The sequence below is a fragment of the Lepidochelys olivacea genome, assembly GCF_965140295.1.
Source record: "Lepidochelys olivacea isolate rLepOli2 genome assembly, chromosome: 1".
NCBI lineage: Eukaryota > Metazoa > Chordata > Testudines > Cheloniidae > Lepidochelys > Lepidochelys olivacea.
Window position 1 is genome coordinate 9,737,671 of NC_140411.1, and position 23,444 is coordinate 9,761,114.

At 56.3% G+C, this 23,444-nt stretch overlaps 1 protein-coding gene across 1 annotated transcript; it reads right to left on the bottom strand.

The window, feature by feature from the left end:
* Positions 1 to 3,374: 3,374 nt before the first annotated feature.
* Positions 3,375 to 12,461, bottom strand: LOC311530613 (folate receptor gamma-like). Its single transcript, XM_084647437.1, has 5 exons — positions 11,444 to 12,461; positions 9,099 to 9,240; positions 6,411 to 6,599; positions 5,499 to 5,634; positions 3,375 to 3,852 (listed from the first exon to the last, which is right to left on the bottom strand). The coding sequence occupies exons 1-5, from the start codon at positions 11,461 to 11,463 to the stop codon at positions 3,581 to 3,583; spliced, it is 759 nt and encodes a 252-aa protein (XP_084503563.1). The 5' UTR covers positions 11,464 to 12,461; the 3' UTR covers positions 3,375 to 3,580.
* Between the last annotated feature and the right edge of the window lie 10,983 nt (positions 12,462 to 23,444).

Sequence of the window (23,444 nt, forward strand, 5' to 3'; positions counted from 1 at the left end):
GTGACCCACAGGCACCCAGGAAGGCTGAAGAGCACTGGCCGGATGGCCTAGATCTCACCATCTGAGGCAACTTCTCCATGTCAGGTGACCAGAAATGAGTCTATTTGAAGCAAACTCTGCAACCGCCTCCCTCGGTGCTGGGGGGGTTCGGCAGCTCTCTTGCTAGGGACACCTAGTCAGGCTGGAAGACGTGGCTTGCAAGCACGTGGTCACCAAATGCTTTGGTGGAACAACCAGATTGCCGCTGATGGACATAAACTGCCCAGCCAGCCAGCTCAACTTTCGGACCCAGCCAGAGACCGGTCCAGGATGGCTCTGCAAGGAGCCCACGCACCTTTGGGGGTTTGCCACGGTGACGGTGAAGCGAGCCACCCACGCCTCGCTGGGCTGTGAGGTGGTGAAGGCAGTGGTTTCAATCGGTGGCCCGCAGGGGACCCCTGGAGGTCTGCAGCCTAGGGCTAAGATTTCTGAAGGGGTCTGCACCCCCATATGAAATTTTGCAGGGGTCCGCAATGAAAAAAGGTTGATAACAGCTGGGCGAAGAGCCAGGAGAACCCAGCCCATATAACACACCAAGGAAGAGGAGGAATTAGTTAGGGAGGCGCAGTGGGGTGGGGTGGGGTGGGCGCGGCGCGTGGGTGGATGAGGAGCTTTGGGACAGAGTGAAGACGTGGAACAGAGGCTTGGACTAGCTGGGGACCCTTCCTGGCAGCCAGATGGGTGCAGCTGTAGAAGGGTCTCTCAAGGGAGGGGACAAAGGCCCCGTTGCTTGGGCCACAGACTGGTGACAGCCCTGGCCAATTACAACAGGGACCTTGGCCGTCTGCACAGGGTATGCCCGGTGACACCCACTGCAGATGTTGTTCTGTGCTGATGGGGTGGCAGGACCCGGATTAGGAGTAGAGGCTCTCTGATGAAGCTGGCTCTGTGGAGTGGATGGATCTTTGCTCCCTGCTGCACAGGGCACCCCTGACCCAGACCCTCTTTCTGGTGCATCCACTCACCCTCCCTCAGCTGGCTGGAGAATTAGCTGACTGAGTAAAGCTGTGGCAGCCTCGGAAGAAAGAGAGCCCGAGCTGGAGCAAACGACACCTAGCCCCTGCCCATCTCCCCTGGGCTCTGCTAGCTGGGGAAGCCAGGCAGCTCTGGTAGCTGGACACAAGTCCCCATGGAAGTTGCATGGGGCAGGGAGGTTGATTTGAACAATATGCCAAGGCCCCCTGGGGTGAGCAAGGGCAGCCGGGCTGCAGGCAGGATGCCAGGCCCAGAGGGGGTGGGGTGAGGGCAATGGAACATACAGGGAGAGCCTGGCTCGTGGTGAGCAGAGGACATACAACCCTGGCCTCAGTAGTGGATCAATAGAGGCCCACTGTGACCAGCTCATCTGATCCCATGGCTAATGCCAGCCGGAGCACGTCCTGGAGTAATTCCGGTCTGAGAGAGATCAGAACTTGCAGGAAACCAGCCCCTCGGGCTTTAAAAACCAGTACCAGGAATGCAGACTCCCTCATACCCCTCTGACAGTGGTTCTAATGGTTAATTATTCTCACCATTAAACACTGACAACTTACTTCCAGGTAGATTTAGTCCAGCAGAAGGAACACCAAGGAGTTTCCTTCCAGCCTGAACACAGACACAGCTCAGACCCAAACTGCTCAGGGTGGGAAAGGAGACCAGGGCTACACACTTACATTCCAGTGTCTGTTTTCTCAGAAATCTGTAACTCTCCTGTGCTCAGCTACCCAGGGAGCTATTGGGCAGGGCTGCTCCTGAACAACTGTGTGGACAAGGCCTGAGAGCAAAGGCCCCTTGCAGAGCCCATGGGCTGCTTGTTGTAACTGGCACATGGGCAGATTTGGAAGAAGGGCACTAAGGACAGAGTAGGGTCTAGGGAGTGGGACCTCCTAGGCCCGCTGCCCAAGAAGGGGCATTAGATGGGGAACCTGCAGCCCGGGCACACGCCAGAGCAGCCAGAACTCAGAGCAACCCCTGGAGCCAGGGGGCTTGGAAGCACTGGACACAGGGTTGGGTCCAGTGTCAGAGCCTGGTGACTGGCCACAGGAGGCCCCACCCAGCGCTCAAACAGCCGCAGACAGTAGCATTGCTGGGCCTGGTGCCAGCGGGTCGTTCCACAGCCCTGCCCCAGGGAGTCTCCACAGAGCTCTGTGCTCCTCCCTGCCAGCAGCTCCCCATCTCCCCCCACTTTCAGTTACTTCTCTTCCTTCCCCAGGGCCCTCAGCCCATGCTAACCAGGCCTCCTGGGAATTCTAGCAGCAGGAAACCAGGTTCTTTGTACCCAGGCCCCAGCCATTGCCCAGACCAGCTGAGACCGGGGCGTACCGACACTGGGTCCACCCTACTGTGCTGTAGCCAGGCCAACTGTAGCCCCGGGCATAGACCATGCTAGGTCAACATAGCCACTGGCTCTGGGGGAGGGGGATTAGTGATGCTGACAGGAGAAGCTCTCCCAGCTGGGGGGGGGGGGGTAGTGGCTTCCCTAAAGCCCCACAACTGCACCTGTGTGTGTGTGTGTGGGGGGGGGGGGTTGTGCTGCTCCAGGTGAAGATAAACCCTGAGAGCATCCTGCAGGACCAGGGAAAGCTGTAGTCATGTGGCTGGCATGGGACTAGGCCCTGCCTCTTCCCAGAGGGTCCCTACATGGGCTCCAGGGCTGGGCAGGACATCTGCCACCATGAAATTTTGCCAAGATCTGTCTTAACACTGCTTGGGTTGGAAAGGGTTTGGGGGGGGGGGTGAAGCTCTGATCAGAGACACCCTGCTGCCCCCCCATGGGGGAGAGCCAGCCCTTCTGACCTTCCCATGCCCCACGGTTTGCTTTCATCCCCGTGCGGATGAAGAACAAGCTGTGCCCTCACCAGACAAGGTTGGAGCTGGTCTGTTACTCATCCTAAGGCACTGGATGGGACTCCTGAACACAGCGCAGCCGGCATTCAGAGACGGGACCTGTCCCTTGCCAATGCCCAGTTTGGGGGTGTAGCGTTGTAGCTGCCTCATGTGGCAGGAGATCAGGGGATGGGGATGCACGAGTGAGGGGAGCCAGGGACAGGGGGTTCCTAGCACCAGGCAGGAGAGGATGCTGCCGCTGTCTGCATTGCCCAGACCCTGCTCTGCAGCCCCCCTGTAGTCAAAGCACCCAAAGCCCCCCAGGGGGATGAGCAGGGGTTGGAGCCAGGCCTACACTCACTGATCATACTCTGCCCAAGCCCAGCTCCCACCTCAGTTTAGGACAAAGGTACCCACCTGCCAGGCAACCCGAGAGCCCCAAAGAGCCTCTGGCTGGGCCCCCCTTGTAGCTTTGCAGCCCTGGGGACTGAGCAGAAGGATGTTTCTATGAAGGAGGAACCAGGCACAGAGCAAGGCTGGGATAGTTTATTTTGCCCAAATCTTCTACATAAGCTGGGAAGGTCTCAGTTCCAGACAGTTTCCACCTGCAGTTAGCAGTAACCAGACCGCATCCCGACTCTGCTGGCCAGAGCCCAAAGCAGAGCAAACACCCCGTGCCCCCGAGCAAAAAGGTTTCCTGTATAAGCCAGTGGGGCTGCCAGAGGCTCCTGGCTGCTCAGAGCAGGGACAGGAGAGCAGGAGGCAGGAGCAGGCCAGCCCATGGTGCAGGAGAGGCATCTCCCCTGTTCTGGGCGTAGTACTTGGCCACGGCCACGTTGGGGTTCCCCTGGGCAGGGTCAAACCACATCTGGATGCAGCGCCCGCCGCCCCGGTGCTCCAGGGTGTATTTGTACGAGTTGGACCAGATCTTCTCACACAGGTCCGCCGGCCGGGGGAAGACGTACTTGAATGGCTGGCATGTGGAGCTGCGGGGGCACCGGTTGGTCCCTGGAAGGGGACGGAGAGGGCAGCAGTGAGCAAGCTGTGGCTTGACACCATCTATGATGCCTTCCCCATCTCTGGCTGCTAGGCATCTGCCCATCCCAGGCTACTGGCTGATCTGGCAACGGCCCAGCTGGCTTGTGGGAGAAACTGTCCTTCCCTGTGAGGTGAAGTTCAAGGGCTTGTAGCCATGTCACTCACCTTCTGGATTGATCCCTGACTGGCAGCCTGGAGAGCCAGATGGAGGCTAGTAAGAATGAGGAACCCACTAGCCCAGCTGGGGTTTCCCACCCCCCACAGCTCTGCCAATGCACCTTGATCCTTCTAGGCCCTCCATCACCCCAGGGTCTGTTGTGCATTTATCCTCATGAGCCCCCAAGGTAAGGCTGTGCTCTTCTCCACAGGTGGGAAACTGAGGCAGAGACTGAATTAAGGTCACACTATGGAAGAGCAGTGCTAGCCAATACAAGATCAACACTTTGGGAAACTGCCTTCAGCCTTGGCACTAGCTAAGAGCTTGTCAAAGGCAAAAGTCTATCCAGTCTAGGTCCCAGTACTGGTACAGAACACAGCATACAGGGACACCAAGCAACAGTTACAAACTGGTGGGTTGGGTCTTAGCCATGTGAGACACACTCCTCTCCCTTGGCAGGAGCAGGTAGGAATGGGTTTGTATTGCACCAGAGGTCTTTAGGAGGGAACCACTAGGGTTACCTACTCTGACCCCCTGCCAAGGTGCAGGATTGGTTGCGACAATATATTTGGCTTGGTTTGCTTATTTGGCCTCCTGAACATTGAAAGAGCTGGGAGTGTGGTGAGACAGTGGCCACCCCCTACAGTCACTAGCAGGGAATTGAAGCAGGTCTCAAGTCCCAGGCTCCAAGCACTGGGTCATCCTTCCTCTGTGCATTATCTGCCAGCCACTACTCCAGCCTCAACTCTGAGCCCCATTCACTCCTCCGCCCACTGAAAGTACAGGGGCATTCACAGCCCACATCTCGGCATCCAGGTCTCCTGCCAGCTCCTTTTCTGCGTGTTCCTGACTGGGGAGCCCCATTTTACACCCTCCGGCTCTGCCCCTAGGATTCCACAGCTGTTCCTTCCTCCAGGACCAGGCCCCTAACCCCCTTTGGAGGCAGGGGATACTGGCAAGCAGAACCAGGTACGGCCACAACTCTGTAGAGGGGCACCACACGCCTAGTCGCCATGGGGAGGAGACCCCAGAGCCCCATGGCCACCTGCTAGGCAGTTCTGCTCACACAGGAGGCAGGTTTCCCGGCTCCTGCTCCAGCGTGGGCACCATCTCCACAGTTGAAGCTGCCCCAGGGTCACTGGACACCAAGTTCAGTCCAGGGGACCATCCACCTGCCTAGTCCAAACCAAGCCAGGGACTGCACTGAGACCAGAGGAGACTACAGCCTCAGCCCTCACTCCCAGGGTGCTCCTCTCGCATGCCCCCCACCCAGGGTCTGGAGCTAGTCTGAGGGCTGCTGCCATCAGGGGGCAGGGAGAGGTGGGAGCCCCTCCTCCATCCCTTGGGCCTCTAAGACAGCTGCAAACCCATAAGCAAGGTGTGACCCTGCCCCACTCAGGGTACAGCAGTCCAGCTCCCCCCTGCAGCAGGCAGAGTTTGTTCTCGGCCGCTCACTGACCCGAAGTCCAGGTCCAGCCCTTGTGCCAGTTCTCTTTGCAGGTGACGGCGTCCTTGCAGTCCTCCCACCACTGCTCGCAGTCCTCCTTGCACAGCGGGACGTTGAGGATCCTCTCCCGGCGCCAGCTGGTATCCGCCTGCCAGGACACAGGCTTGTGAGCATCAGGGGGCAGCTCTGGGCCCCCTGCAGGCAACATCAGTCGCCCCAGGGAGCAAGGGTGAGACACATTCTCTCCCCCACCCCCTGATCTAGCACCACTGAACAGAGCCAGTGTGTGTCCCAGCAGAACCAGGCCCAGGGGACAGGAGAGCCTCACAGCAGCCTCCCCGCACACCTGTGTGGCAGCATCTACAGCTCAACTGCATCCCAGGCAGGCCACCAGGCGTCCAGGGAAGAGATCCTGGATTTATTGCAGAGCCCTAGCCAGGAGCAGCATCTGCCATCTTACCTGTTGCCTCCCCAGCAAACACACTGCACGAACCCACCTCACCCCGGAACAGAGGCAGCGTCAGTCCCACCGAGAAACCCAGCCAAGCTGAGCATTGGAGCCAGGCTCTCTGGGGTCCTAGACAGCAGGGGGGATGGCAGGACCCACGGGGCACCGCCCGGGGAGGGAAGCTAAAGGAGCCGTTCAGTGCAGCCTCCCGATCTCAGGACGCTTTGAGGGGATTGTCCTGCCCACATGCAGTGGGCCCTGGGGGGACACGGGGACACCAGCTGACAGTGGAGAATGGCACCTGGGGCCTTCGGCACAGAAAGCACGAGCCCCCGACCGCTCAAGCTGGAGGAGCCACTCTGCATGGTGCTAGTTCACTCCTCACTATTTGGACCCGCCACTAGAGGGAGCCGTGAGCACATGCACCAAGCCAGCCTGCTCTCCTGCCCGCAGCGCCCAGCCCAGCGCCCCCTGACCTGGTGGATCCAGGGCCCCAGGTTGGGCGAGCACTCGTACAGACACGTGTCCTGGATGAAGTGCCACTTGCACTTGTCTGGCATCACCCTGCAGTGGGCCCAGTTGAAGCTGTACAGGTAGGACTGGTCCTGGTGAGCCCCCGTGCTGGTCTCGGCCGTGCAGCAGGCGTTGTCTTTCCACGGGGCACACTGGGAACACAGCAAGGGACGGGTGCGCAGGGGACTCTGGCCGCTCGCCCGGGGGGCAGACAGGATGCCGTGGATGCAGCAGCATCACCAGCCTCCAGTGCTGCCCGGCGGGACTGCTCCTGCATCAGACCACTGCCAGGGCCACAGCCAAGGACCGGGGACGGAAGGGCAGGGATGCTATTTTGCCGAGTGCTTGGAGATCTTTAAGTCGACAAAATGCCATGAAGTGGGGAAGCTACAGACTGGGGCAGGAGGGGCAGCCACTGAGCTGTTATATGGTGTTATTAGGGCCTCCAGATCTACCCCAATTGTGATCCCCTCTGGGGGGGGGGACACTGGGTAAGTGGGGATGGGGGAAAGGCACAAAGAGGAGACCAACTGAATTTGTCCAAATGAAAAAGCCTCCTAGTTACAAGGCACCACTTCAACGTGATCCTCAAGTTAATGAATGTGGGACTAGAAACCTGAACTAAATGTGTTTGTTGGGAACATGTGTAACTGGTGAGCGAAATGGGATGGGCTGTTCTGCCCCCGCCCTCTTTTTTTGTGGGGGGGAGGTTAAAAAGAACAAAAACAAGACACCTCAGGACTTTGGGAGGAAGATCAGACTGACTGCTGGCTGGGAGATGGGGGAACAAAGGAGGGACATGGCTGCCTCCCCAACCTTCTCCTGCAATCCACTAGGACACCTTCCTTGTCCCAGTTCCCAAAAATCTTCTTACCAGCCTGGGCAAGGCAGCAAAACCCACCTGACATGGCCACCTTCAGTGGTCAGGACTGAGCTGAAGCCATGAATGTGATGAGAGACTTTGGTTCCTGCCGTCACCGGCTCCAATCCCTAGTATGTCATATTCCTCCCCCACCTTCAGTCCGCTTTCCTCTCGCTCCCTCCCTTGTGCCTTCTGTTTAAGGGTCTGGCTTTTCCCCACCAAGACTGTATCCTGCAGCACTCCTGGGAGCCTGTGACCAGAAAGGCAGCACCCAGTGGGGATGCAGATTTGCCAGGTTTTGGAGCAGTTTCTCCAACAGGGAGGTTGCAGAGAGGATTGGCTGCATAGCTGATCTTCTCCCGTTTCTCTGCCCCTGTATGTGTTGGTCTGGTTTTGTCTTCTAGGAAGGGGGCTCAGACTTCACAGCTACAGATTTCTATTAATGCCTCTTTTCCCCCACAAGACTGTTAGCACCATCTCCTAGCTGCCAGGTGGGGCGGGAGAGAAAGACAGGGGACACTGAGGGAGTGCAGGAGAGGGGTCAAGGCTAACTCTTCCCTCGGGTGGCCCCTGAAAGTGACCAGCACACCCCTCTGGCAGCAGCTCCTAGGTGAGGGGGGGCCCAGGGGGTCTTTGTGCAGTTCCCAGCCAATGGGAGCTGTGGAATCAGTGCTCAGGGCAGGGGCAGTGCCCAGAGACCTCCTGCCAAGGGACTGCAGAGACGGGATGGCCGCTTCCAGGAATGGCATGGAGCAAGGCCAGGCAGGAAGGCTGCCCTCACTCCACTGTGCTGCTGGGGGTCCCTGGGTCCTTTAAAGTCACCCAGGACCCTGGACAATTGCCCCCATCCCCCAATCAGCAGGCCTGCCTTCTACAAACTCTGCAGCAAAAGGGAACGGGAATAGGAACAAAGAGTTTCGTCAAAGTTACAGCCTAATTTGAAACACAGTATTGAGTGAGGTTTGCCACCCATCCAGTTTTCACCCAGATAGGCCGGCTTTCGGCTTGTGTGTCAAATGGCACCCAGACAAGCCCTGATGTCTGGGGTTTTCTGACTTGGCAAGGGCGGGGGGGGGGGGAAGAGAAGAGGGAGCGCAGAGAAGGGGCAAGGCCTCAGTTACCAGACACTAGAAAGGTGTCAGCCCTCTTTCCTCTCCCATCTTCAGTAAAGAGAGATAGCTATTCATAAGTGTGGCTGTCGCCATGGTCCTAAGTGGGCTGAGGTCTTTGTACTCAGTACCCCAACCCATAATATCAAGCAGTGACCTATACAGTGACAGGGTCAGGTTAACACCTTCAACACTTGGGTCAGTTTATTCTAGTGAAATTAACAGGGACATATCCAAGTTTGCCCACAGAATCAGTGGCAGAGCTGGAATTGCAAGGCAGGAGTCCTGGCTCCCCAGCCCTCTGCCTCTGTCTGAGGCCTTCCCTAGGGCAACAGCAAGGGACAGGCCTCTTTAAAGGGAAAAGTAGCCGCCCAGTTTGCATGGCTTGCGTGGCTGCTGCCAGAGAGCTGGGTCTCATTGCCAGCCCAAGGATGTTGGCACCATGGCCCTGCCTGCCGCAGCCTCCTAGGGCTGAGAGAAACCACACAGTTCTTGGTGTCATGAACACCTCCAGCTTCCTGCACCACAGTCCTCCACGCCCACGCCTCCCCCAAGAGCCCAGCGTAAGGAACAAGCCTGCACTGGAATGGATGGCAGGTCCAGGGGACCCAGTTACCCCTCACCTAGAGCTCCAAGAGGTCAGGGATGGACTGACCTGTGTCAATAGGACAAGACCCTACCTGGCCATGCAGCACCCCCTCTGGCCCTGGCTGGGTTTTGTGGTGCTTGGCATCCATGCACACGTTCAGCACCGATTCCTTCGCAGCACTGTCCAGGCAGGCAGCCAACAGCCCCAGCACGGCCCACCGGGCTGCCATCTCCCTGGGACCAGAGTAAGGGAGGGTGGAAGAGAAGACATGTTAGTGCAGCTGTCCAGATGAGACTGGGCGCCACTTGGGTGCATGGCTCCGAGCGCCCAGAGGGGATCCCCAGGCAAGAGCATCTGTGCTGCCTGCTATGGAGACAGGTGCTCTGCAGAGACCCATGAGAGAGCGGCCACAAAGCCTCCTGCTTCACTGGCAGCTTCCCCCCCGCCCCCGCAAACATCCCATCTGGGCACATGGGTGGAGAGTTCTATGGGCCCAGTGTGCCTGGGCACCAGGAATATTCCTGGCCTGGGGCCTGACTCCGGGTCTCTCCCTCAGTCCCACCTTCCACCCCGGGTGCTCCCCACCATGCATCCCACGGGCGATTTCAAACAGCCTGGGGCCCCCACACACCACCGGCAGCGCAGCCGAGAGCCGAGCAACTTCCTGCCTGCTCATGCCATGTGTCTGCTGGCTGGGGCGGGCGAGGAGAAAGTCTACACATGCTGCTCCCACCCCAAGCGCGCCTGTGGCCAATAGGAAGCTGCAGGGGCAGTGCCTGGGGGCAACAGCTTGTTGAGACCCCCCCAGCCTGCCCTGCCTAGGAGGCTCAGGTAACCACTGCACCCCCACACCCTCTCCCACCCCCCAAACTCCCTCTACACCCCCACCCCTTGTCCTAGCCCAGAGCCTGCACCCCTCACCCCCTCCTGCACCCCCACCCTCAAACCTGCACCCAGCACAGAAACACCACCCCAGAGCCTGCACCCCAATCCCCTGCCCAGGGCCTGCACCCCAGACCTCCTCTCCCCACCCAAACTCCCTCCCAGAGCCTTAGGCAGTTCAGGGGGAACTCTGGGCTTTCTGGGCACTGCCAACATTTCTACAAACCTGCTGCCCCTGCAGGAGAGAGGGGGAGAGAAAAGCCACAAAGCCTCCTGCTCCACAGGAGCTTTTACCCTCTAAACATCCCACCTAAAGCCCAGTGGGGCGGGCACTTCTCCAAACCCTGCCCCCAGCTTGACTGCTTTGCCTTGCAAGGGGCTCAGAGCCAAGCGCCCCATGTCTCTGCTCAGCAGGTGCTGGTTTCCACCCTAGCTCTGAGCTCCCCCCCACCCTATAGCCACCCATGGGTGCATTCAGGCCACTCCCTTTGTATTAGCCAATGATCCAGAACCAGAGACTGGCTACTGGGTGCCTCATCCAGAGAGTCACAGCAATGACCACCGAGCTGGACCCTGGCCAGCCAACACCACTAGCCCCACAAGCAGGCTTCCAGGCATGAAGCCTAGGATAAGATTAGACCTATTAGGTTGTATTTCTTCCCCCTTGTTTGCTCAGTGTTCTTCCAGAGAGGTGGAGGAAGCTAGCCCACGGCCCTGCAGCTCGCCCTGTCTGGTGACTTCAGGCCCCTGGGACAGGGCAACCAGGCTGGTCAGTTACACACTGCCACAACCTTGGGCTGCCAGGATCACAGGCTGCCAGAGCAGACTCCCAGCCCACTAACAGCGGGTCATGGGAGACTTAACAGTCAGTTATTGCTGTTCAGTTCAGGTCCTATTGGACTCCAGCCCCTGACATGGGGCTTTTACAGACTTTAGTCCATACAAGGCCTTGCGCTAGCTTCCAATTTCTATTTGGGCATCACTTATCCTCCCACCTCCCCTCTTGTGGGGGTCTCCTCTCCCCCACTCCATTGGGCCAAGTGGTTTCCTCTGCCATCTGGTATATCTGTGGTTTACTGGCTACGGTTCCACTATTGCAGTGGGGGAGGTTTAGATTGGATATTAGGAAAAACTTTTTCACTAAGAGGGTGGTGAAACACTGGAATGCGTTACCTAGGGAGGTGGTAGAATCTCCTTCCTTAGAGGTTTTTAAGGTCAGGCTTGACAAAGCCCTGGCTGGGATGATTTAACTGGGAATTGGTCCTGCTTTGAGCAGGGGGTTGGACTAGATGACCTTCTGGGGTCCCTTCCAACCCCGATATTCTATGATTCTATATTGCAGCTTTTACAGCAGCCCATCGCCCCCAAAGCACCACCTGTGCGCCCAGCCCAGGAACAAGGAGACACAGATCACAGCCTAGTGTTTTTTGGAAGCAATGCAGCCCCCTCTAGAAGCAAACAGCAGTTACAAAGCTGATCACATTGACACCCAAACACTAGGCCTGAGACACCCACCAGCCCCCATCACAACAGAAAACCATGAACTGCTCCTACCTTGCTGGGAAAAAGCCCATCCCAGCTGCTTCAAGCAAGTGCTCACCACAGCAGCCAGGCCTCTGGAGTCAGCTTTAATAGCCGAGTCCTTTAACCACAGCTGCTAACCCCTCCACGCAACCGGGTTAATGAGGCTTAATGGTCACCGGAGCTCGTTACCTGTAAAGTAGCAGTTTTCGTAAGAGCCAAAGAGCTCTGTGTGTTTGCTGGGGGGCAGCTGAGTCCCATGTTAAGAAGACAATCAAGGATTTGATCGCAAAGATCAGATGTCCGCCCAAGCCCTGGCCGAGGATGAGAACATCAGTCCCACCTGCTGGGCGTTCTTTGGAGCAGGCTTCTTTCTTTGCTCTGCAAATTGCCCCAGAGAAAGGAGCCAGAGAATGCCAAGATCAGCTGTCTAATCAGCTGGGGCCTCTATTCTAGCTTGTGTCCGCCATGAGCTGGGCAGCCCCAAAGAAGACCAGAGGGCCTTGCTCCGGAGCCGTGCTGGGCGTCACAGTCCATGAGAGTTGCCGGTGCTCGGCACCGTTCATGTTCATTCCCCACATTTGTAGCCCCCGTGGCTGCATCTAAACTTCTATTTTTCTTCACCTCTCCCCCAGGGGCAGCTCCAAGGAGTCTGTGGCCTGATGTCTCGGTCTAGGTGACAAGGGGGTACAAGCTCATGTAGGCCAGGTCCATCAGATGTGTTTCAAGGCAGGGTGGTCTTGGGAAGGATGGGACTCAAGATAGGTGGGCCCAGATCCTCAGAGGGACTTAGGCATTGCAATATCTAACTTGTAGGTGCCTTGAAAGTCCCTGCTATCCGCACACCCTGTGTTAGACGTCGAGGCTAAGGGTTCTCACAACGCATTTTTTGGAGGCCTCAGAGTGCGGCCACCATCTGTTGCTGGGGGCCGCTCTGAATACTGTCCTAAAATACTGAATATACTTCAGGAGAAACAAGCAAATCTGCACGTATACATGTCCAAATCATTGTCATTTATTTATATAGGATTTATTTTTTGCAGACTCAATAATAAAAATAATGTACAGTTGTCTCTATTCTTTACTGGACCTAAGCAGACTAGACACACAAATCAGGCACTTTGCACATTCTTGTCTTTTTTCTTTTTGTTTCTTTTGGGTTTTTTTGGCTGTTTTTTTGTTTTTGTTTTTGTTTTTTTTTAAGACTTGCTAGCTACTAAGTCTGCTGTGAAAAGTGATATTAGCAAACACGCAGGTGTCGCTTTTCACAGCAGACTTACTCAGCCCCGGCAAACCTGGGGACAAATTAAGTCCTGGATGGGGAGGTGGGTAGGAAGGCAGAGGGGGCCAGGGGCGATTGGAGACTGGGGGAAGCAGCAGGAGCCAGGGGTAATGAGGGACGTGGGGAGCTTTGGGCCAGAGCGTGGCCAGGGAATGGAGCCCAAAGCCCCATGCCCAGGGGACGGGGCCCGGAAAAGGAGCCCGAAACCCCGTGGTTGAAGCCCGGCCCCACCAGGTCCGGGAAGGTGGGGAACTCACACTGGCTGTCCGCTCCTCCAGCTTTTGTGTCTCCAGAGGGAGGCAAGGCCCACCCCCAGCTGGCGGCGCCGGGAGAGGGGCTGCTGCTTTCCCGCAAGAAAGCTACGGGTGGCCACATGCGGCCAGGGGTGGCTGCATTTGAGAAACGCTGGTCTAGACGCCCTATGGAATGACTGGGGAGAGATGGGATTCACATAGGGTTGTCAACCCTCCGGGGTTGCCCTAGAGTTTGCAGGAATTAAAGATTAATCTGTCCTGGACGATTAGACCCTGGGATGAAACCTCCAGGAATATGACCAACCCAAACTGCCAACTCTGGATCCACAAAAGCCAGCACGAGCCCAGGGGAGATTCCAAGGAGAAGGCTGTGTCCTCAGCCCTGCCCCTCGCATGGAGACAGGGGCTCACTCTGGGTCGGAGGGAGGTGTCGAGCTGGGCTCCGGATCTACAGCCAGGACCCCTCTCCTGGAGGGGAAGTGCTTAGCGCCATGCAAAACAGCTGGCAGGTGGAAGCAGCTGCCCCGCTGTGTGGGTGCTCACCCCGGACCTGGGAAGCTGTGGTTTGATTCCCCCCTTGGCCTGCTGAGGAGAGAGGCCTTAACAAGGCATCTCCTCTCTCTCCAGAGAAGGGCCAAACCCCTGACCTCTGGACTAGTTGGAGGCAGGGCTCCTGGGATCTCTCCCGGTGAAGTTGTTCCACTTGGTATTCAGGAGTGATCCAGTAGCCCAGTGGGGTGGGCACCCAGTGGAGAGGTGGGAAACTTTGCTCTACAAATCGCTTTGCTGTAGCAGGCAGAGAGGAGAACTCAACTGGGGGCTTTGCATCTGCTGGAGTGGGGGACGTTAACCACACGGCTGAACATTACCTGGGAAAACGCAGCCCCCAGCCTGGCTATCCTGTGTGAGGCTAGCTGCTCTCAGCGCATAGCTGGTGGCTCAGGCCAGGCGTGTCCCGGCTTAGCTCCCCCTGGGACTTAGGCGTGAGATAGGGTGCCTGACAATGGGATTTAGAAACCTCAGTCCATTTGCAGAGCTGGGCCTTGGGCTCACTTCCTGAGGCATCCATTGACCTGTTGCATCACCTCTGCCAAAATGCCTCAACCTCTCTGAGCTATATTCATCTGCTCTGTAGCTGGGGTGGGACAAACTGTTATTGATATGGGTGTTATGTTGCCTTGAGGGTCCAGCCGAGTTCAGGGCCTCATAATTCAAGGCCATAGTTAGAGACAGTCCCTGCTCCAAAGAGTTTACAGGCTAAATGGGGGGAAAGGGAAGACAGGAAACAGAGATGCCATAATTCACCCCCCATCAGCTAGCAGACCTAGGACTAGAACCCAGGTCTCCTTAATGCTACGCCAGTCTCTCTCTAAGCTGCTCTTTGGATGTTGCTTTGAACCCTTTGGAAGAGCTGACTTGGCACAATGGGGAATATGTGAGGCAGCAAGGGCTAGTGGTTAGAGCCAGATAAGCCGGCTACTCACCTTTGAGCACTGGGAGAGAAAACTCCATCTAAGCACAAATTGTTCCAGTTCTCTCCCCTCTGCAGAGGTGTTACCACAGACCCGATCAAACTGACAGGAGTCATTCACTTGAGTAACCTTCAGGGTAATCTCAATGGGATCCTGAGCCCTGCAGCTGGTCAGGGGTCCATGCCCCGGTGGAGCCGGCTGTGGGGGTTCTCCACCCCCAGATCCAGCCAGCATAGCAAGCCTGTCACACTGCTCTCCCTTTTGAAAAAGACCCATCCTCTTGTGTATGTATCAAACCAAATAAAACTCCGTAAACACAATCTTCATGCCAGGCTGATGTCCCGGGACTTCAACTGCTCCGTTTGGAAAGGAAGTGTCACTAGCAATAAGCAGGGGTGCCACAATCGGATTGGGAGTGTGTGGGCCCCTGGCTTGGGCCTCTGGTGATAGCTTGGCCATCACGTGGTTCCTCCCTTTTACTATCCCCTCTTCTCCAGAACCAGGAGAAAGGGCCCATAATTGAGTCCACGCTTTCAGATTCGAGGTTGCGGTGCTAAATTCACTGCCCAGACCAGTCCAGCTTCCATTGTGCAGTTCCAAGAATGCATGGCACCAACAAGTCACGCTTCCCCAATGCCCCATCAAATGGCTCCATAGTGTTCTCTCATCTGTCATTGTTTGCTATGCCTGTAACCTGGGCTGGAATAACCCCTTCAACAGTGAGCTGAAGGGGCAATGTCTCCGCCAAAGTTACCCTACATACACCAGTGGCATCATTCCAGCAAATTACAAGGCTGCATTTTCCAATTATAGGGCATGTTTTATCCCCATGTTAAGGGGGATCAGAAAATCAGTCCCATAAGTCCACCCCTGATCAGAGTCCCATCCCACAGTAAAATCCCAGACTAATTTAAAGTTGTTAATTTCTATAGATTTCCTTTTACAAAAGCCATGTTGGCTTTTCCCCAACATATTGTGTTAACCTCTATTGACCCCTCAGATTTGTCACTTAAAAAGAATGGCTCAGGTGTGGGAATCTCCCTCACATTCTCTACAGTGAAGACCGATGCAAAGAATTCATTTAACTACTCTTTAACGGCCTTGTCTTCCTTGACTGCTCCCTTAGTACCTCAGTCGTCCAGTGGCCCCACGCACTGTTTGGCAGGCTTCCTGCTTCTGATGTGCTTAAAAAAAATTTGCTGATAGTTTTTGGGTCTTTTGCTAGTTGCTCTTCAGATTCTTTTTTGGCCTGCCTAATTATTAATTTTACACTTGACTTGCCGGAGTTTATGCTCCTCTCTATTTTCCTCAGTAGGATTTTGTTTCCAATTATTAAAAGAGGTCTTTTTTCCTCTAGCCACCTCTTTTACTCTGCTTTTTAGCCATGGTGGCATATTTTGGTCCTCTTACTGTTTTTTTGATTTGGGGTATACATAGAGTTTGACCTTCTGTTAAGGTGTTTTTAATTAGTGTTCATGCAGCTTGCAGGCATTTCACTCTTTGTGACTGCTCTTTTCATTTTCCATTTAACTAGTGTCCTCATTTTTGCATAGTTCCCCCTTTTCTGAAGTTAAATGCTACTGTGGTGGGTTTCTTTGGTATTTCCCCCCTACAAGGATGTTAAATTTAATTACATTGCGTTGGCTATTACTGACTGACTCAGGTATATTCACTTTCTGGACCAGGTCCCGTTCTCCACTTGGGACTAAATCAAGAATTGCCTCTCCCCTTGTGGGTTCCAGGACTAGCTACTCCAAAAAGCAGTCGTTAAGTGTCTAGAAATGTTATCTCTGCATCCTGTCCTGAGGTGACATGTACCCAGTCAATATGGGGATAGTTGAAATCCCCCATTATTACTGAGTTTTCTATTTTTGTAGCCTCTCTGATCTCCATGAGCATTTCACAGTCCCCATCACCATCCTGGTCAGTCGTATATTCCGACTGCTATCCTATTATTAACCAAGCATGGAATTTCTATCCATAGAGATTCTCTGGTGCAGTTTGATTCATTTAAGATTTTGACTATATTTGACTCTCTGCTTTCTTTCACATATAGTGACACTCCCCCGCCAGCACAACCTGCTCTGTCATTCCTCTATGTTTTGTACCCTGGTATTGCCATGTCCCATTGATTGTCATTATTCTACTAAGTTTCCGTGATGCCTATTGTGATGCTGACAGACCAGGTGGCAGCTCATGCCAAGGCCCCTAGGCCTCACTGATGGCTGACAGATGCACAGCTGGAAACACGTCCAGCTCACCTGTGTGTTGGCAGTGTTGAAGCAGACGTTAGGTTGCTAAGAATGTGTTTAGCCTTCATGAAAAGCTTGGAGGACGCTGCCTGCATTGATCTCATGTATCACATCTGCAGCCCAGGGTGGAAAGTGACATTGAGTGTTTGTGTAACTCACCAAGCGGGAAAGAAGCGTTGATTAATGGAGGGTGTGGGTCCTCTGCACAAGGCTCACTGAAACCAAGCGAGCCATTGTGAAACATCAAAGGACAAAGACTTTGTTGATTTCCCTCCCCCAGCCCCCAAAGAGGAGACGGGCGCCAACCCTTGTCCAATCAGTTTGAACTCTGAGAGAAGGGAATAAAACTCCCTGACCAGAAGGATCTGTATTCCTGTGCTGTTGTGTAACACCGACAGACCCCGGGTCGTCGGGGAGGGGGGCGGGATTGAACCTGGGACCTTTGGAGCTAAATGCATGAGCCTCGTCTGCATGAGTTAAAAGCCGTATGGCCCTTAGCTTAGGCTGTAGAGAAGACTCATTAATCTCTCTCTAAGGGGTCTCGGTGCCACTAGATGGGACAGAGCACCGCACCCAGGAGGTGTGTGGGTTACACTTGGACTTCAGGGAGAGGGCAAGACTTCTAGGCATGAGCAAGCATCCCTGACTGTTCACCTTGGCTTAGCCCTAAGGGCCTATAGACCTGGCTTCTTATAGATACTTCTATTACCTTTCGGAACCTAAGACTGTAACTCACTGGTGTGTCTCTGTTACCTGCTATAACCTGGTACGTAACTCGCTCATCTCCTTTTCCTAGTTAACAAATCTTTAGTTAGTCTGCTATAGGATTGGCTAGAAGTGGTGTCCTTGGGGAGAGATCTAGGGTACAACTGACCTGGGGTAAGCGACTGGGCCTTTGGGACTGGGAGTAACGTGAAGTGAGCTGTAGCTCACGAAAGCTGATGCTCAAATAAATTTGTTAGTCTCTAAGGTGCCACAAGTACTCCTTTTCTTTTTGTGAACTTCAGTGTGGTTTGTGGTGTGAGGGACTGTCACGGAGTGTGGGGGAGTCCAGGCCCTGCACCCCTCTTCCTGAGATTCACTGAGACTCTCAGCCAGCCAGTAAAACAGAAGGTTTATTGGACAACAGGAACACAGTCCACAACAGAGCTTGTGGGTACACTCAGGACCCCTCAGTCAAGTCCTTCTGGGGGAGCAGGGAGCTTAGACCCCAGCCCTGGGGTTCCCTGTGTTCCTCCATCCAGCCCCAAACTGAAACTAAACTCCCCCAGCAGGCTCCCTCCTGCAGCCTGTCTTCACATTCCTGGCAGAGGTGTCACCTCCCCCTCCCCCTCCTGGCTCAGGTGACAGGCTCTCAGGTCTCCCATCCCCAGGGCACATTCCCAGGTCAACACTCCCCCCTCCCTGCTGCGTCACATCGTCACATCTCTCCCCCCTTCGAGACTGAACTGAGCGGGGTCACTGTGACCTGTGACCTGGGGAAGTTTGGGGCCCCCTCTCTGGGACAGCGCATCCGCTATCAGGTTGGCACTTCCCTTCACGTGGACCACGTCCATGTCGTAATCCTGCAGGAGCAGGCTCCATCTCAGGAGTTTGGCGTTGGCTCCGTTCATCTGGTGCAGCCAGGTCAGGGGAGAGTGGTCGGTGTAGACGGTGAAGTGTCGCCCGAAGAGATAGGGCTCTAGTTTCTTGAGGGCCCACACCATCGCAGGCACTCCTTCTCGATGGCCGCGTAGTGTTGCTCCCAGGGTAGCAACTTCTTGGCAGGTACACGATGGGGTGTCTCTCTCCCTTTTCATCCTCCTGCATTAACACCGCCCCCAGTCCCATGTCTGAGGCGTCGGTGAACGCCACAAAGGGCTTGTCAAAGTCTGGGTTTGCCAGAACTGGGCCACTGACCAGAGCCTCCTTCAGCGCCCAGAAAGTCTCCTGGCACTGCTCGGTCCAGACCACCTTGTCTGGCTTCCCCTTCTTGCATAGCTCAGTGATGGGGGTGGTTATGGCGCTAAAGTGGGGCATAAATCTTTGGTAGTATCCTGCCAGCCCAATAAAGGCTTGGACCTGCTTTTTGGTGTGGGGAGCGGGCCAGTCTCTGATCACCTCCACCTTGGCTGGTTCCGGTTTTAGGCAGCCGCTCCCCACCCGATGGCCCAGGTAAGATACTTCAGCCATCCCCACCTTGCACTTCTCCTCTTTTATAGTCAGCCCAGCCCCCTGGAGTCGGTCCAGTACTTGTCTAACCTGGGACACGTGGTCCTCCCAGGTCTGGCTAAAGACACAGATGTCATCAATATACGCCACGGAAAAACTCTCCATCCCCCTCAATAGCTGGTCCACCAGGCGCTGGAAGGTGGCCGGTGCTCCCTTGAGGCCGAAAGGCAGGGTCAGGAACTCATAGAGCCCCAGAGGGGTGATAAAGGCCGATTTCAGCCGGGCATCTGCATCCAGCGGCACTTGCCAGTAGCCCTTTGTAAGGTCCATGGTGGTAAGGTACCGAGCTCCTCCCAGCTTGTCTAGGAGCTCGTCCGGCCTGGGCATGGGGAGGCATCAGATACAGTGATGGCATTGAGCTTCTGATAGTCCACACAGAACCAGACCGACCCGTCCTTTTTGGGGACCAGCACCACCGGCGAGGCCCAAGGGCTGGCCAATGGCTGGATCACCCCCAAAGCCAGCATGTCCCGGACAAAGAAAAGGAGTACTTGTGGCACCTTAGAGACTAACCAATTTATTTGAGCAAGTGAGCTGTAGCTCACGAAAGCTCATGCTCAAATAAATTGGTTAGTCTCTAAGGTGCCACAAGTCCTCCTTTTCTTTTTGCGAATACAGACTAACACGGCTGTTACTCTGAAACATGTCCCGGACCTCTCTTTCCAGGTCCTGAGCAGTTTTCCCTGTGACTCGGAAGGGGGAGCATCTTATCGGTGGGTGCGACCCTGTCTGCACCCGGTGGACAGTCAGATTAGTGCGTCCAGGCTGGTTGGAAAACAGCTGTCGGTACGGATGCAGCACCCCCCTGACCTCAGCTTGCTGGGCAGGGGTTAGCTGATCCGAGAGGGGAATTGTTTCCGGGGGGAACCAGCTCTGGTCCCAGGGAATAGATCTACTAAAGGGTCATCTCCCTGCTGCTCCCACTGTCCACACACGGCCAACACCACATTCCCCCTGGCATAATATTGCTTCATCATATTCACATGGTACACCCAGCGGTGGTGCGCCCGGTTCGACAGCTCCACCACATAGTTTACCTCCTTGAGCTGCTGGACAACCTTGAAAGGGCCCTCCCAGGCGGCCTGTAGTTTGTTCTTTCTCACAGGGATGAGAACCATCACCTGATCCCCGGTGGCGTAGGTACGGGCCCGCGCCGTGCGGTCATACCAGACCTTCTGCTTCCTCTGGGCTCTGGCCAGATTCTCCCTGGCCAGGCCCATGAGTTCAGCCAGTCTCTCTCGGAAGACCAGGACATACTCCACCACTGACTCTCCATCGGGAGTGGCCTTCCCCTCCCACTCGTCTCCCATCAGGTCCAGGGGGCCCCTCACCCTCCTTCCATATAACAGTTCGAAAGGCGAAAATCCGGTAGACTCCTGGGGCACCTCCCTGTACGCGAACAGCAGGTGAGGTAAGTACTTGTCCCAATCCTGCGGGTGCCGGTTCATAAAGGTTTTCAGCATCATCTTTAGCGTCCCGTTAAACCTCTCCACCAGCCCATTGGACTGGGGGTGATAAGCTGAGGCCCAGTCGTGCCGGACCCCACATTTCTCCCACAAGCACCGGAGCAGGGTCGACATGAAGTTGGAGCCTTGCTCTGTCAAGGCTTCCTTGGGGAATCCCACTCGGCTGAAAATGGTCAGGAGCGCATCGGCCACGGTGTCGGCTTCAATGGAAGCTAAGGGCACTGCCTCGGGGTAGCGGGTGGCGAAATCTACCACCACCAGAATGTGTTTCTTCCCCGACCGGGTCGTCTTGCTGAGAGGCCCCACGATGTCCATGGCCACCTTCTGGAAAGGCTCCTCTATGATGGGCAAAGGTCTCAAAGCCGCTTTCCCCTTGTCCCGGGCCTTCCCCACCCTCTGACAGGGGTCACAGGATCGGCAATACTGCCGGACCGTGGTAAAGACCCCAGGCCAGTAAAAGTTCTGTAGCAACCTCTGCCGGGTGCGCCGGATTCCCTGGTGCCCTGCGAGGGGGATGTCATGGGCCAGGTACAGAAGTTTGCGGCGATACCTCTGGGGGACCACCAGCTGCCTCCTGATCCCACAGGACTCTACTTCCCTTGTGGGAGCCCATTCTCGGTACAGGAACCCCTTCTCCCACAGGAACCTCTCCTGGCAGCCTCTCCTCATGGTCTGTCCCACACTGAGGTCGGCCAGGTCCCTGAGCTTCCGCAAGGAGGGATCTTTCCTCAACTCGGCCTGGAACTCAGCGGCTGGGGAAGGGATGGGGCCCGGTTCCCCCACAGTGGCCAGGTCTGAGGCCTCCACCTCTCTGAGCTGTGCCCCTCGGCGCTCCCTCCCCACCAGGGTAGGGTCCTGTGTCTTCGGTGTGGTACCCTCCCCGAGGTCAGGGTGCAGTGCCCCTCGCCGGCTCTGGCTACGCGTCACAACCAGGGCGGTCTGGGGGTTGCTTGGCCAGTCCTCTAGGTCTCCCCCCATCAAAACCTCAGTGGGCAAATGGTGATATACCCCCACATCCTTGGGGCCCTCCTTGGCGCCCCATTTCAGGTGTACCCTTGCCACGGGCACCTTAAATGGGGTCCCGCCCACCCCTGTCAGGGGGTCAGGTAAGTGTTGGGCACCACCCGATCTGGGGCCACCACCTCGGGCCAGGCCAGCGTCACCTCCGCGCCCGTATCCCAGTATCCATTGACCTTCCTCCCATCCACCTCCAGGGGAACAAGGCACTCGCTCCGGAGGGACAGCCCCACGCCCACCCTGTAAACCGAGCACCCTGAGTCCAGAGCCTCCAGCCCTCTGGCGGAGTTGGCCGGGGGTACTCTTCCCTCCTGAGCAGGTGGTAAACTGGTAGCCCCCCTTGCCTGGGCCGTCTGCCCCTCGTCCAGCTGAGTCCCTACCCAGTTAACCCTGGGTAGGTTGGGTCTGCTCAGTTTGTCCCTGAGCCCGGGGCACTGGGTCCGTACGTGGCCTCTCTGGCCACAGTGATAGCAGCTCAGGTCACGTTGGTCCCCTCGAGCGGGTCGGAGGGGCCCGACGCCAGGCGTTCCCCTTTGGAGGGGGTTCTCCCTATTTACCCGCTTGGAGGCTCCATGGTGACTCTCTCTCTGCATCGGGGGGGCCTGTCCTTTTGGGACTCCTCCCGGCTACCCCCTGACCGACTGTTCACAAACTCGTCGGCCAGCTGCCCTGCGTGCTGGGGGTTCTCGAGCTTTTTGTCCACCAACCACAGCCTCAGGTCGGATGGTCACTGTTCATACAGTTGCTCCAGTACGATTAGGTCAAGCAGGTCCTCTTTAGCTTGGGCCCCAGCTGTCCACTTGCGGGCATATCCCTGCATCCGGTTGACCAGTTGTAGGTAGGTGACCTCAGGCGTTTTACGCTGACTCCGGAACCTTCTCCGGTACATCTCGGGGGTCAGCCCAAACTCACGGAGCAGGGCCTCTTTGAACAGTTCATAGTCCCCTGCCTCCGGCCCTGTCATCCGGCTGTACACCTCCACGGCTTTGGGGTCCAGTAATGGGGTGAGGAACTGGAGCCTGTCTGCAGGGTCAACCCTGTGCATCTCGCAGGCATTCTCAAAGGCCGTCAGGAAGCTATCTATGTCCTCCCCCTTCTTCCGCTGGGCCAGGAAGCACTTATCAAAGCTCCTTGCAGTCTTGGGTCCCCCCTCACTCACCGCAGCCGGGGCGCCACTGCTCCTCAGCCTGGCCAGCTCCAGTTCATGCTGTCTTTGTTTCTCCTTCTCCTGACGCTCCCTCTCCTTCTCCTGACGCTCCCTCTCCTTCTCCTGACGCTCCCTCTCCTTCTCCTCCTGCTCATGTTGACGTTGTTTCTCCTCATGTTGACATTGTTTTTCATGGTCCTCCAGCTCCCTCATTTTCATCTCCCTCTCCCATTCCAGCCACATCTGCTCAAAGGATGAGGAGCTCCCCCGGGAGGATCCTCTGCTGGCTGCTGGGGTCAGGGTGCCCTCGGTATTCGCCGGGCTTCCCCCAACCCCTCCCCCAGGCCTAGGTAGGAAGGGTCTCGGGGTGTCCTCGGCAGCAGTCTGACCCCTCCCAGCCCAGTCAGGCCCCAGGGCCCACGCTGCGTCCACCGGGCGGCTTCCCTCAGGGACAGGGATCGGGTCATCCAAGCAATCCCTCTCCTCCAACTGGGCAATCAGCTGTTCCGTGGTGGACCTCCCAATGCACAGCCCCCTCTGCCTGCACAGCTCCACCAGGTCGCTCTTAAAGCGTTTAGCGTACATCTCTCTGCTGGCCACTCGCAGACCGGACAGCTTTCTACCGTTTCCAGGAAAAGCCCCTCGTGTGCCAGTCCTTCTTGAGGTCACTACCTCTTTGCCAGGGTCAAGCTGCAGACTCCTCCGCCCCTGGGACCGCTCGCTGCAATCCCCCGGGGGACCCTGTTACTGCAAAAGTCCTTCCCTGGTCACACACTCCCAGAGGTTAACCGCCCCCTGAAACCGTCTCTCGCTGAATCTTCAGCACGCCTGGTCCCCGTCAATCCCCCTTCATTTTACTGTTCCCCAGTCACTTACTGCAGGAAGCGCTGTTCACGGGGTGCAGTACATCCCACTGCTCCCACCAGTTGTCAC

What these genes read in the sequence shown, in the direction of transcription:
- LOC311530613 (XM_084647437.1), bottom strand. Translation starts at nt 11,463, where the DNA reads ATGGGCTTTTTCCCAGCAAG. An exon ending in ATGGGCTTTTTCCCAGCAAG is followed by an intron (nt 9,241 to 11,443) that starts GTAGGAGCAGTT and finishes CTCTGGTCCCAG; the next exon opens with GGAGATGGCAGCCCGGTGGG. An exon ending in GGGCTGGACCTGGACTTCGG is followed by an intron (nt 3,853 to 5,498) that starts GTCAGTGAGCGG and finishes GTCCCCTTCCAG; the next exon opens with GGACCAACCGGTGCCCCCGC.